This window comes from Centrocercus urophasianus, unplaced genomic scaffold (assembly GCF_019232065.1).
Source record: "Centrocercus urophasianus isolate 14NV4802_14NV808 unplaced genomic scaffold, USGS_Curo_1.0 seq_13, whole genome shotgun sequence".
Classification (NCBI taxonomy): Eukaryota; Metazoa; Chordata; class Aves; order Galliformes; family Phasianidae; genus Centrocercus; species Centrocercus urophasianus.
The window spans coordinates 40,286,970-40,299,291 of NW_024884475.1; the positions used below are offsets into that span (position 1 = coordinate 40,286,970).

Here is a 12,322-nt window from a genome sequence, read left to right on the forward strand (position 1 = left end):
GTGAAGTTTGGTGCACCGAAGAGTCCTCCAGTTGCCTTTCTGTGCTTAGCAGTTGTCTCTTGAATCCTTGCAGTTCAACACAAGTTCCTCCAAATTCATTTTGCTTGCCCAACACAGCTCTGAATGTGCTTGGGGACCTCCAAGTGCCTTTCTTTTTGGCCTCAGTATTCTCAGAGTGTTTTCCTGTGCACACCAGTGACTTGTGATCTCTTTTGTTGTTTTGTCCAGAGTTCTCCCTGGGCATTTCTGTGCACTCCTAGCATTTCCAAAATCCTTTTCTGCTCAGTTCATTTTTCAGTTCATCTGCTCCCATGTTCATTTTGGTGCTCCAAAGTCCTGCAAAGCCCTTCCTGTTAAACCCAAGAATTTCACAGCATCTTTCTATGACTCAAGGTCTTCCGAGTGCTCTTTTCTGTGTCCCAAGGGCCTCATTATGACATTCATTGGGGCAGGAGTGCTTGAGGTAGAATCTGTGGGAGCAGAATGCTTGAGGAGGGGGCACCTGTGTACAGCCCCAGGCCATAAGCTCTGTGCTGTTCACTGTGCTCAGCATCCTGTGCATAGGTCCAAGCATCATCAGGCCAGAGCCTTATTGTATGGTGAGATGGGCAGGGGGCACCTGAGGGGATGTGTGCAGACAGTCATGTGGTTAATTAATGATTATCTAGTGACCTTGGCAGAGAGGGGGGTGGTGTGAGGGGAGTGGGGCCTCCTGAATGCCGGATTGCCCCCAACACACACTGGACCTTGCTCTTTGCCCTGCCCCTTCTCCTGGACCTTTGTCTTTTGGGCTCAGCTGGGACAAGTATAAGAGCAGTGCAGAGGAGTGGGAGGGACCAGGAGACCCTGAGGCCAGAAGAGAAACGGAGGCACACAGAAATTCAGGTGAGGGACATGCAGGGGACTAAAATATTTGCAGGAGGAAATTGTAAGGAACCTGAGCATCTAGTGGTATGGAAGAGATACAGGTGTCTGAGAGTGTGGGGGAGCTATAGGGGATCCAGATGTCCAGAGGAGATGTACAGTAAGAGATACAGGTGCCTGTGGGATGCAGAACTGTAGGAGACCTATTATTCTTGGGATGTTCTGTACAGAATCCGGGCATCTGGGTGGAATCCACAGATGACCTAGGTCTTCAGAGGACTTCTGCAGTGAATCCAGGTGTCTGAGAGGGCACTTCTCCATGCATTTGGAGGAGATCTGTAATGGACCCTCATATTTGGGGTACTCTACAGGGGACTCAGGTGCCCAAGATGGGGTTTCCAGACAGGGCTCCAGCAGTCCAGGCTCTGACCCCACTTTCCACAGGTACCCATGGCAAGCTGGATGCTATGCCTAGTCCTCATACTGGCAGCAGTGGCAGGGGCTGTGAGAGAGACCCGCTATGAGAAGTTCTTGCGGCAGCATGTGGACCACCCCCGGACGCTCGGGCTTACGGGACACCTCTACTGCAGGATCATGCTGGCACGACGGCAAGTGACGGCCCCAGGGAGGCTTTGCAAGCAATCCAACACCTTTGTACATGCACCAGCTGAGGACATGGTGGCCACCTGTGCCCTCCCAGCCGACTCAAAGGGGTTCCACAGCACCTCAATACCCATGGACATCACAGCCTGCAACCTGCGGGGTGGAGACAGCCGGCCCCCTTGCAATTACCAGGCCCGGCAGCTCCATCGCTATGTGCGTATCTCCTGCCTTAACGGGCTGCCTGTGCACCTCGCTAACACCTATGTATCTGTTAATGAGTCTTGAAATGGGGGACAACGCGTGGAGAGATGGATTCCCTCCCTTCGGGAAGGGGCTGCAGTAGGACCTGCAATAAAAGAGGTGCCACAGGCCTGGGCTCTGGCATCAGCTTCTGGGGGGACCGTGGGACCCTGCTCCCCTCTGGGTGTCCTTCAGCCCCCGTGGGTGCCTCTGACCCCATTCAGGATGGTCATGGCCAACCCAGGTTCACCTATAAACCCTTACCTTCTCCCAACCTCCCAGGTACCCTTTAGTCCCTTGGGTGCCTCTGACCTGTACTATACCCTGTAGACTCCCCACCTTGTTTTTTTGCCCTGGCGAGCACTTCACAATTCCCCCCAGTTCCCAATAGCTCCTCCAGGGCTACCTTAATCCCTGTATTCAACAGCTTCCCCAGTTATCCCAACCCTGCAGATATCACACTGTGTTCCTGAGTACCCATAGTCCCCATAGTGTTTCCTAACTTCCCTTGAGTCTTGTAACAGAAGACCCAGCTTCCCCTATGGCTGCCCCATAAGCCCCAGCATGCTCCACAGTCCCCTCCACCAGATGCCTCTGACCCTACATGGGGCCTTTGTGGGGTTGAGGCAGTGCTGAGGCCCTCCAAAACCCCCATGGCTAAAGCCATACACAGACCCCAAAGTCCTCCACCCCCCCATACAGTTTGTCCTGTCACTGGGCACCACTGGAAAAGTCTGTCATCATTTCTCCCCACAAGTACTTGTACGCACTGATAAACTCCCAATGCATGACCCTCCTCCAAGCTGAAAAGTTCCAGCTTTCAGCTTTTCTTCATAACAGAGATGCTCCAGACCCTTCATTATCTTCATGACCACATCTCACATGTTCTGGGGTGCTCAGCACTGGTTGCAATACTCCAGTTATGCCTCAGCGATGCTGAGCAGAGGAGTAGAATTACCTCTCCCAACCCATCAGCAACACTCCTCTTCATGCAACCCAGGAAACCAGTAGTCCTCCTTGCTCTGGTCCTATTGCCCAGGGAGCCCAGAAGGCTCAGATAGAAGTGCCAACATTCAGGTGTCATGCCACTGCAAAAAGGCCACTGAGAAGGCCAAGAACGGTCTTTTTGATCCGTTCCAATTGGACCCTGTCCAAAATGTACCATGAGTGACTCAGGTTCTCCTTGTCTGGAATTTAGCAGAAAGGCAGAGGCCCTGTAGACCTCCGTGAACCGGTAAGCTTGAACTCTCGGCTGTGCCCTCTTGAGGAGAGCTCTACTCTCTTTACACTGGAGAGGAATTGAGATATTTCATCATCACTGAATCGTAGAACTGCTTAGGGTGGAAGGGATCTTAAAGTGCATTTAGTTCCAACCCTCTGTTGTGGGCTGGCTGCCACCCACTGGATCAGGCTGCCTGGGGCACCATCCAACTGGCCTTGAGGACCTCCACATCCACAGTCTCTCTGGCTGGCAGGAGGGGATCTCTGCCTGAAAGGGAGCAGGAGGAATGTATGCAGTCCTGGACCATTATTTCCCACCACTGGCATGGTCCATGGACTTGCATCCACAGTCTCTCTGGGCAGCCTGTGCCAGTACCTCATCACCTTCTGAGTAAGAATTTCTTCCTAGCATCTAACCTAATCTCCAGTCTTTCAGTTTAAGGCCATTCCCCCTTGTCATATAGCCACAGGGCTAAGGGTTTGTGTGGACATCTTGCTGGCTAGCCACCACTGGTATCTGCTGGAGGAAACCCAAGGGCAGACACTCTACCAGCTGGTTGTCTCTGGGTATGTGAGTACCTTGTTATTAAACTTATAAATGTTAACTTCCTCTGTGTACTTTCTTCAGGATTGGTAAACCTTACACAGAAATACTGGTGCTTTTGCAGTACAACACATACCTGGGATTGCCCCAACCCAAGTGCAGCACCTTCATTTGGCCTTGCTGAATTTCATTAAGTTCCCATGGGTCCGCTCCTCAAGCCTGTCTATCCCTGCCTTCTGCTGTGTGAACTGCACACTCAGTGTCATCAGAAGACATGCTGAGGGTGCGTACAATTCCACTGTCTGTGTCACTAATGAAGGTACTGAAATGCACAGGTCCCAAGATGGACTCATGGGGCATTAGAGGCATTCCTGGCCCGGCAGCTTCCAGCAGTTCCCCTGCTCTAGCCTGCTCTCTCCTGGCCACTGGAGGAGCCGAGTGGGATGGCAGGAGATCTCTGCCTGAAAGGGAGCAGGAGGAAAGTATGCAGCCCTGGACCATTATTTCCCACCACTGGCATGGTCCATGGACCTGCATACCTTTTGTCTGAAGAACTCTGTGGTCAGCTTGAATGGAACCAACACAGAGTACAGACTTCAGTGAGGTCAGTCTCTGTTTGAAATATACCAAAGCCTTAGGAGGATCTAAAGGATCTGTCTCCATCTGGCCTTGGTCTCAAAACTGAAGGAAAGAAAGGAATTCCAATAAGATTCTGTCTTGAAAATAAACCACGTCCTCTGCCATTGAAAAAAAAAAAAAAAAAAAAAAAATTTAAAAAAAAAAAAAAAAAAAGCCACTTGAGGGCAGCACAGCTCCAGCAAAACAGGCAGAGCTTCTCAAATCTTCAAGATTTCCTTCTTTAGCAAGCATGTCTCCGGACATGTCCTCTTGCATTTAAACGAAGCACATACACCTTTCTGTCCATCCAGAGCATGCCAATTGCTACTTGCTGTCAGAAATAGGTCTGAATTTCTGCAAATATTTCTAGTTTTGTCAGGCTTCTGATTTATTTATCTTTGCCGCCTTCTCTCCATACCCAGATGAAGCCAGCAACCGGGATTTTTAAGGTTTGTAGGTGTACTGTTTAAAACAGACCAGAAATTTTATGAGCAGCCTTATGCTGCTAGTACAGAAAACATGCATGTGCACATTTTTGTGGCATCACTTGCAATTTTACCAGCTCCAATTTCCGTGGTAAATTGAATGATCTTAAATGACTCAGAATAGACCCTCTAGTTTGAAGTAAAACTTGCAAGGATCCATTGTTTTTGAGGACAGAGACACTGCGAGATTTTAAATCTTGAGAAAAAAAAGTGTTGCACATGGTAGGGACTAGCAGTGCAGCCCTCAAACTCTCTAAGCTGTATTTGGTACCCAGGAATCACTTACTACCTGCATGTGCACAAAAAGACTTACAAAAGTACTGCTGAAGAGAGCACACACACCAAGGTGAGATTTGGAAATGGAAACTACACGGAATGTGTTGTAGATTAAAGTGCTGGAGTATTGCAGGACTTAGCCATCAAACCCAGAAGACCTGAACACCCTGAGAAAACAGATTGATGCAACATTCTGTCTAACCCAGCCCAGAGGAACATGCAAACTCTTCCAGCTTACAGACAAAGAATATATGACTGCATAGTTACCTGACTACCTTCTTTCTTCCCTCTCTCTAGGAAAAGATTGTCAACCTAGAAGTAACCCAGAAAACACTAACACTGGAGCAATCTCTCTAGTGAGCAGGAGCAAAGACATCTTATACAATCTATCAGACTTACTTAGAGCTCCAGACAGTGACTTTGAAGGATGTGGTTGTGGTTAGTCTGCAAATGAATATAGTTAGTCTTGCTAAGGTTTCTGTGCTTACCTTTTTGGTTATACCAGACAGATCATGTCTGCACTGTTTCAATGACCTAATCTATCTGAAAAATAGAGTATAAAAGGTTGGGTTTCTGGCAACATACTCTGCAGATGTCAGTAAAAATGAGTACTGGAGTAATGAGAGTGCCCATTGGTATATTTTGTTAAGCGATTGCCCCAGTAGAGACATCTTGTAGTGTTCTCTATGAGAGACCTTCCACTTGCCTAGTTTTCCTAACTTCCAACTATATCCATATTGGCATCCTACTGTACCAGGGAACAGGAGTCACCAGCCAGAGAGACTGAGCTCAAAGCTACATCACTACCAGGCAGATGGAGCTTTCTCAGACCTCTGCGAGTGGGGCTGCAGCAGAATCGTAGAGTCATGAAGGTAGGAAAAGGCCTCTAAGATCATCCAGTCCAACCCCGGCCCATGTGCCCGGTGATCACAGCCCTCAGTGCCACATCCTGTTTTCTGAACATCTCCAGGGACAGTGACACCTCCAGCTCCCTGAGCAACCTGCGGCCACTGCATCACTGCTCTTCCTGAGATTAATTTTTTCCCAATATCCAGCCTAACAATCAAGTTCTGCACTATCCTTAAGCTACTGGGATGCAGTCTTTTGTCCAGGGAGACAAAAAGGTTTTGCCATAAGCAGCCATGAGCCATTTGCAGGTAGTGGTCAGCAAATCTGCAGTAGCAACAAGTAGCAAAATAACTGCGTGCGACTGCTGCCTGCAAACAGAGAAAGAATTTTTGCATGCTTGTGTTTTAGTCAACTAATGCATTTATTTATTAATTCCATTCTCATTTAGGCACTTTCATTTTCCACTTATCAGCTGCAAATGTAAAGTCTCAAGGTTTCCAATTGATTCTACTTTATAATGCTACGGGAAGGCAGAAGCTATCTTCTTGTTTTGTGGATGGGAAAATCCAGGTTGCCCAAGGTCACAGAGAAGGTCTGAGGCAGGAGCTCAGTTCAGCCTTTCTAAACCTCATTTCAATAGCTTCCCTTTCAACTTATGTGCTTCTCTCTAGAATAAAGTCTTCATTAAAATAAAGGTGGTTTTGTTTTTGATCCGAACCTTTCACTTTGCAGTGCAGCCTGCAAGTTTGTATGTGTGAGGATCACATCTACACCCTACATACGTATAAGATCAGTATACATTACATTACAATCGACAACCAAAACTGTTCCCAAAGCAGTACATTTCACTAAGAAAGCAGCCATGAAATTTCTGGATACTAGCCCAAGAGTAGTATCCAAATTGTATCTGCTCTGATTTCATGCCCACAGCTTGCTCTGACAGTACTCAGCCCACTTCTTCTCATTTACTGTCAAATCATTGTATCTTCAGACAGGAACCATGTTGTTGCTTGTTTAGCACATAGAAATAAAGCAAGTGAAACTGTCTCATAGGTTTCCCTACGGCTCACATGCTCACTATAAAATTACCCTTCCACAGTCCAGCAGCTAGCATTACAAAATAAGAGGCACTAGCCAAGTATCATGTTTCCAATGCTACCATGGCTTCTCGAAAAGCAGTAACATTTTTTCAGAACCATAGCAGTGAATTGCTTAAATAGACACTACAAAGGCCTTGAAAAATATTTACCCTCCAAACTCAGTTTTGGGCTGCGTGGACTTGGCAGGACGAGTCCCATGAAACCAGGCTGTTGCTGCATGTCATGCATGCCAAATGTGGCATGGAAAAAGCTTCTCTCTATCACATATGAACTGCAAACACTTACTGACTTGCTCTTACAAACAGTGCAAAATGAGAAGGCAGTTCCTCTGCAGTATTCCCTCTGAGCCATTTTTTTTCCATGGGGTTTTGGTCCCTGCCTTCTTATAACCAAAAAAGCCATCTAAACAATGAGGTTAGCTTTACAACATCATGGTGGCTTGAAAAGCTCAGTGAAGAGTGGCATAATTCATAGAAGTTTCAAAATAAAAAAAATCATTTTTTTATGAGCACAGGTTTTTCTGTAATATTAAGCACTAGTTTTGCCCTATTTATTGTAAAATAGACAAATCTAAATATTTGAAATCATTAATTCAAGGAAGAGTAAAACCTTATTTTTTCTTCCTCTCTCATTTTATCTTCCAGTGGGAAATTCCAAGGTATTTCTCTTTGCAATAACACTCTTCACGTGCCTAAAATAAAGCAGAAATCCATTCAGTTTCCCAGCCAGCTGGAAAGAACCACAGCTTTCCAAAAAGGGCTGAGCTGAGAAGTAGCCAAGAGAAAGGACTAAGCCAGGATGTACCTGGGGATTTTGCTCTGAAGTGCATCCCAGCATGACACATTTGGCAGCTCAAAGAGGCTCTTATCTCTGTCCTGGCTCCTGCTGCCTTCAAAGCATGTGATAACGGCCCAGGCGTCTGGCAAAGTAAATAACCAACTTTTCCACCTACACACAAACCTTGGGACAGAGGTGCTTCAAGAAGCCAACACTAGTGAATGGGAAAACACATTCCTCTTCCTGTAGATACCTTTGTCTCCATGGCTCTCTTCTTTTTGCGCCATGGTCCTGACGCATATAAACCAGAGCCCTTGGCTCAGTCCTTTCTCCAGGGGCTGGAAGAAGCAAGGTTCTCGATGCGCTGGGCAGACCTGCTCATCCTTCTCCCTGCAGCCTGGTACCAGCTAGCAGCTTTCCTCTTCGCTGCTCTCTTCCATTACCTCTGTGCTTTGGGGCACCTCTCTCTGATTTCCCGGTACGTGGTCTCCATACCAGGGGCAATTTGTGTCCATGGGTACTTTCTGGGTCTCTCCTGGCTTTCCTCTTTGTGCAGTAGGGCCAGTTCAGGGTGGTTAAAGCTACAATAGCCAGGCTAGGCTCTCCTGCATTGCAAGAGGTGGGTTTACCAGAATGAGCACACAGGCAAGAAGAGCAGGGCAGGGAATGGGGACTGTCTCCAGTGTGACGCAGACAGGGGCCAGGCAGGACCTGCTTTGCCCTTTCCCAGTGTGGCCCTGTGGAGGCTGCACGTCTCATACTACACTATACTACTAACATCAGAGCAGGAATTCCAAGCTACGTTTTCCCCAAAAGCTGTCCAAAGGGCATCTGGTCTCTTCTAGGTACATCTTCCTCCTTGCTGGAGGATGTCTCCTTGCAGGCACAGCCATGGGCAGTTACGCCACGCTGCTTCTCATCCCTGCTGTCGGCTCCATGCTCATGCTCCTCTTGGTCAGTCCAGCTTATGTCCATACCTGGGTCTTCTGCCTCCAGATGTGCTGGCAGACACTCTGCCACCTGGCCCTGGTGCTGGAGCCACAGGACACCAGGTAACCCTCCAGCATTGCTTCCCTCCCTCTCCCACCCTCCCAATTGCTTTGGGAGGAACTGCATGAAATGCTGCTTCATAGCAGTCGGTCCCCCCGGGCCTCCCTCAACCTGCAGCACTCTGGGCATGACAGGAGAAGGTGGGATATGCATGCTCATGCCCACCCTTTGAGAGTCTCTCAGCAGCGCTCAGGTGCCCTCTCCTTCCAGGCCAGCTGTCACCCTCTCTGCAATCATGCTGCTCACTCAGAAGGTGACATCTCTGGCCCTGGACATCCACGAAGGGACCGTGCTGCCCCAGCCTGGCCAGGGGCTGTTGCAGAGAGCCTTGCCCCTGTGTAGCTACCTGCTCTTCTTCCCAGCCCTCCTTGGAGGCCCACTGTGCTCCTTCAGCAAGTTTCAGGCCCAGGTCACGTCTCTGGGGGCCGTCCCCTGCCCGCTGCGGGCTGTGGGCTGGAGGTACCTCGGGGTGCTGGTGCTGCAGATGCTGCGTGCATGGCTGGAAGCCTGGCTGCCCTGCATGCAGGGCTGGGCCAGCATGGGCCACATGTGGGCACAGGCTTTGCTCTTCAGACTGGCATATTACTCGCAGTGGGTGCTGGATGAGGCCCTCCTGGAGGCAGCAGGCTTTGGGGCAGCGGTGGAGCAGGGAGACCTTTCTGGCCATGACCTTTGGACACTAGAGACCACGCATCGCCTGGCTGTCTTCTCCAGAACGTGGAACAAGAGTACATCCCTCTGGCTGAGGAGGCTGGTCTACCAGCGCTGCCCAGCTCAGCCACTCCTTGCCACTTTTGCCTTCTCTGCATGGTGGCACGGCCTTCGCCCTGGCCAAATCTTTGGTTTCCTATGCTGGGCCATCATGGTAGAAGCTGACTATCGAATCCATCCCTTCCTCAGCTCCCGGGCCACCTCCTGTGTTGCAAAGCTCCTCTACCGTGGCACAACCTGGGTCTTCACACAGCTCATCATTGCCTACATCCAGATGGCTGTGGAGACAGAGAACTTCTCCATGCTCTGTCTACTCTGGACTTCCTACAACAGTATCCTTCCCTTCACTTATTGCCTTGTGCTGCTGCTGCTGCTGTTTGCTCAGAAACCAAAGCAGAACTGAGCCTGTCCTGGGCTAACTCGACTGACTGGCTAGAGGATGTCCCTGCACATAGAATTGTAAGTGTGGGAAAGACCGCTAATATCACTCAGTCCAATTATCAACCCATCCCCACCATGCCCGCTAACCATGTCTTTCAGAGCTTTCACTTTTCTTGAAAACCTCTAGGGATGGTGACTGCAGCACCTCCCTGCGCAGCATGTGCCAATACCTCACCACCCTCTCTGAGAAGAAATTTTTCATGTGAGCACACAGAGATAAGAGCTTTTGTCAAGAAATCTCCAGAGGCTCAGCTTGTCTTTTACTCATGGGATATCCCCCAGTTTCAAGGGAAGCACTGAAGCAAGGCATGGATGTCACCAAACTGGGCAGAAGGGCTCTCAGCAGCACTGACTGCCCCGTGTTTGTCTTGGGGCTTTAGGTCTGAGCTTCATTTCATGTGGAAAGCATGTAGCCTTGCCATCGAATTCATCTGTACTGCAAATGTGCATTTGTCAGCAACAGTGTCTACCTCCTGGGAGCTTGTCTTCCACTGGGAGCACAGGTATGTGGAGGGAGCCACACCTTACCAGCTTTCTTGTACCCAAGAACTAGTGGGAACCCGGACACAGGAAAAGAAGCTGGCAGTCTATGTGGGGTCAGCACAGGACAAACAACATTCCTTTCCCTACCCCCAAGCAGCACAACTGGAAGGCATGGGCTTGCTGTGCTTCCCCAGCAGGTGTCCCTTCACACTTTCCCTGATATATTTTAGGCTGGAGAAAAACATGAGATATCAGAGGGAAAGATATTAGGAAAATGTAGATTTAGGAGATTTTGTTTATATGAAAGCATGAAACCAATCATTCAATGTCACCAGAATATAGCTGAAAATGTTACAAGACTGTTGTTGGCCTCTGATATACGGGAGATGCTGCTGCAGGGAACCAGGACCAATACCAGAAGCAGTCTCAAACACCCCAACTTAAGTGAAAGCATTACAATCAGGTTCAAATCCTACATCACGCAGACCTCACAGCAATACTCAGGGTGGATGTTTGTTACTAAAGTCAGCATGCAAAATGGATCCGACCTTGCTTTATGTGGGCTAGCTGGATGTTTGAGTCCTGAGCTGAGCCTTGCAAGCCACTTGCCACATATATTATCTATCTCTCTTCACCAGCACCACTGTTATAAGATCACATGCTGCAGACTGGGGCCAGAGTTTCCAGGGTAAAGCATGCAGGATGGTCCACAGGACAGTGGTTCCCAAGCAAGAAGGTTCACGCTGCCTGTATTGGAGGGAAGTGTATGGAAGTCAGGCGCAAGAAAGCCAATGCATAAAAAAATCCCCGACAGTCACAGTTGGAGTCATCTCACATTCTTTCAGCAGGCAGGGACGTGCAAGGCTTCCTCCCTAAGGGGGTTGGGGGAAATTCATTGCAAATGGGTGCCCAGCCAAGGAACCATCCCCTCCCATCAGCAGCAACCACAGCCAAATAGATTAAAAAATCCAGGTGAGAAGCCTGGAGAAGATTCACAGAAAGTGTACAATGTGTCAAAAATCCTGGCGAATTAAAATTCCCACAAGAGAGCAGGCTAGAGCTGGAAGTGAAGTGAGACTGAAGGAAAGTTTTCTCCTCATTTTCAGCTTGGATGACTATCTCCTCGTTTTCAGCTGAGCTGGGGGTAGCTCAGCTAGTCATGTCCTCCCTCAACAAAGCTGATACTGGGCTCTTTTCATAAGTCCCAAACCTACTCCTCAGCCAATGACTGCAGAACTGTAGCAGGGCAGCTCATTTCTGCTTCATTCTGGAGTGGAAGAGAGCCCCCAAATCTTCCTGAAAAATTAGCAGCAGCAAGGCATCTCCACAAAGCCAGGTGGCTGCCGTATGTCTTGATAGAGGGAAAGGAGCTGGAAGGGGTTGAGCAGCTTTGCTCTCTTCCATGGTGCCACATCTGTTGGAAGAACATTCACAGTGCATCCTGCCCTACACATTTGTTACACAAACACAGCAGCAATAAGGGCCTCTCATAGCAAAGGCTACTGTGGCCAGGCCAGCTAATCTCACAGTTAAGGGGTTAAATAAACGCTACACACAAGGGACAGGTAAGTTACCTGGTGATGGGAAGATGTTGGATGGATGGGGAAAGCAAAGTGGCCTGGCCATGACTTTCTTCCCTGAGGCCTTGGAGGTGAATTGGGGATTTTCCATTTCATTAAATTTACAAGGGGTAATTCCAGCATTCAGCATCATCTCTGTGAACAGCCCCATCCTAGCTCTCTCATCCTTGCACAAATGAGCAGCTACAAGGCTGCAGTTCAAGACAGGAAGGCAATGCTGTATTAGCACCTAGAGAAGGTAATAGGCCGGTGACAATGTGTTTCTCACAGCAGAAAATACGGCTTATACAGCCATAATTTTTGTTGTAAAATGGATGTCAAAACACACATGAATTTGAAAGACCCTTGTGGTTCTTCCTCACAAAGGAGAGTTATATGTACTGCTCTGGCTCCCAGGAAGAATAAGCCAGCCTGCCCACTCTGGTGATCAGAGTAGGGACAAAGGATCCTCCTACATGTGCAGAAATCAACTCAAGTACA

The 12,322-nt window shown here is 48.7% G+C and overlaps 2 protein-coding genes across 2 annotated transcripts; both read left to right on the forward strand.

Annotated features, from left to right (window-relative positions):
- Window positions 1-779: 779 nt before the first annotated feature.
- Window positions 780-1,837, forward strand: ANG (angiogenin). The gene is made up of 2 exons (XM_042812176.1): window positions 780-885; window positions 1,309-1,837. Exon 2 carries the CDS (start codon window positions 1,315-1,317, stop codon window positions 1,750-1,752), a length of 438 nt encoding a protein of 145 aa, XP_042668110.1. The 5' UTR covers window positions 780-885; window positions 1,309-1,314; the 3' UTR covers window positions 1,753-1,837.
- Window positions 1,838-7,936: 6,099 nt separating this feature from the next.
- MBOAT4 (membrane bound O-acyltransferase domain containing 4) lies at window positions 7,937-9,741 on the forward strand. The gene is made up of 3 exons (XM_042812720.1): window positions 7,937-8,055; window positions 8,423-8,629; window positions 8,838-9,741. The coding sequence occupies exons 1-3, from the start codon at window positions 7,937-7,939 to the stop codon at window positions 9,739-9,741; spliced, it is 1,230 nt and encodes a 409-aa protein (XP_042668654.1).
- The last annotated feature ends 2,581 nt before the right edge of the window (window positions 9,742-12,322 follow it).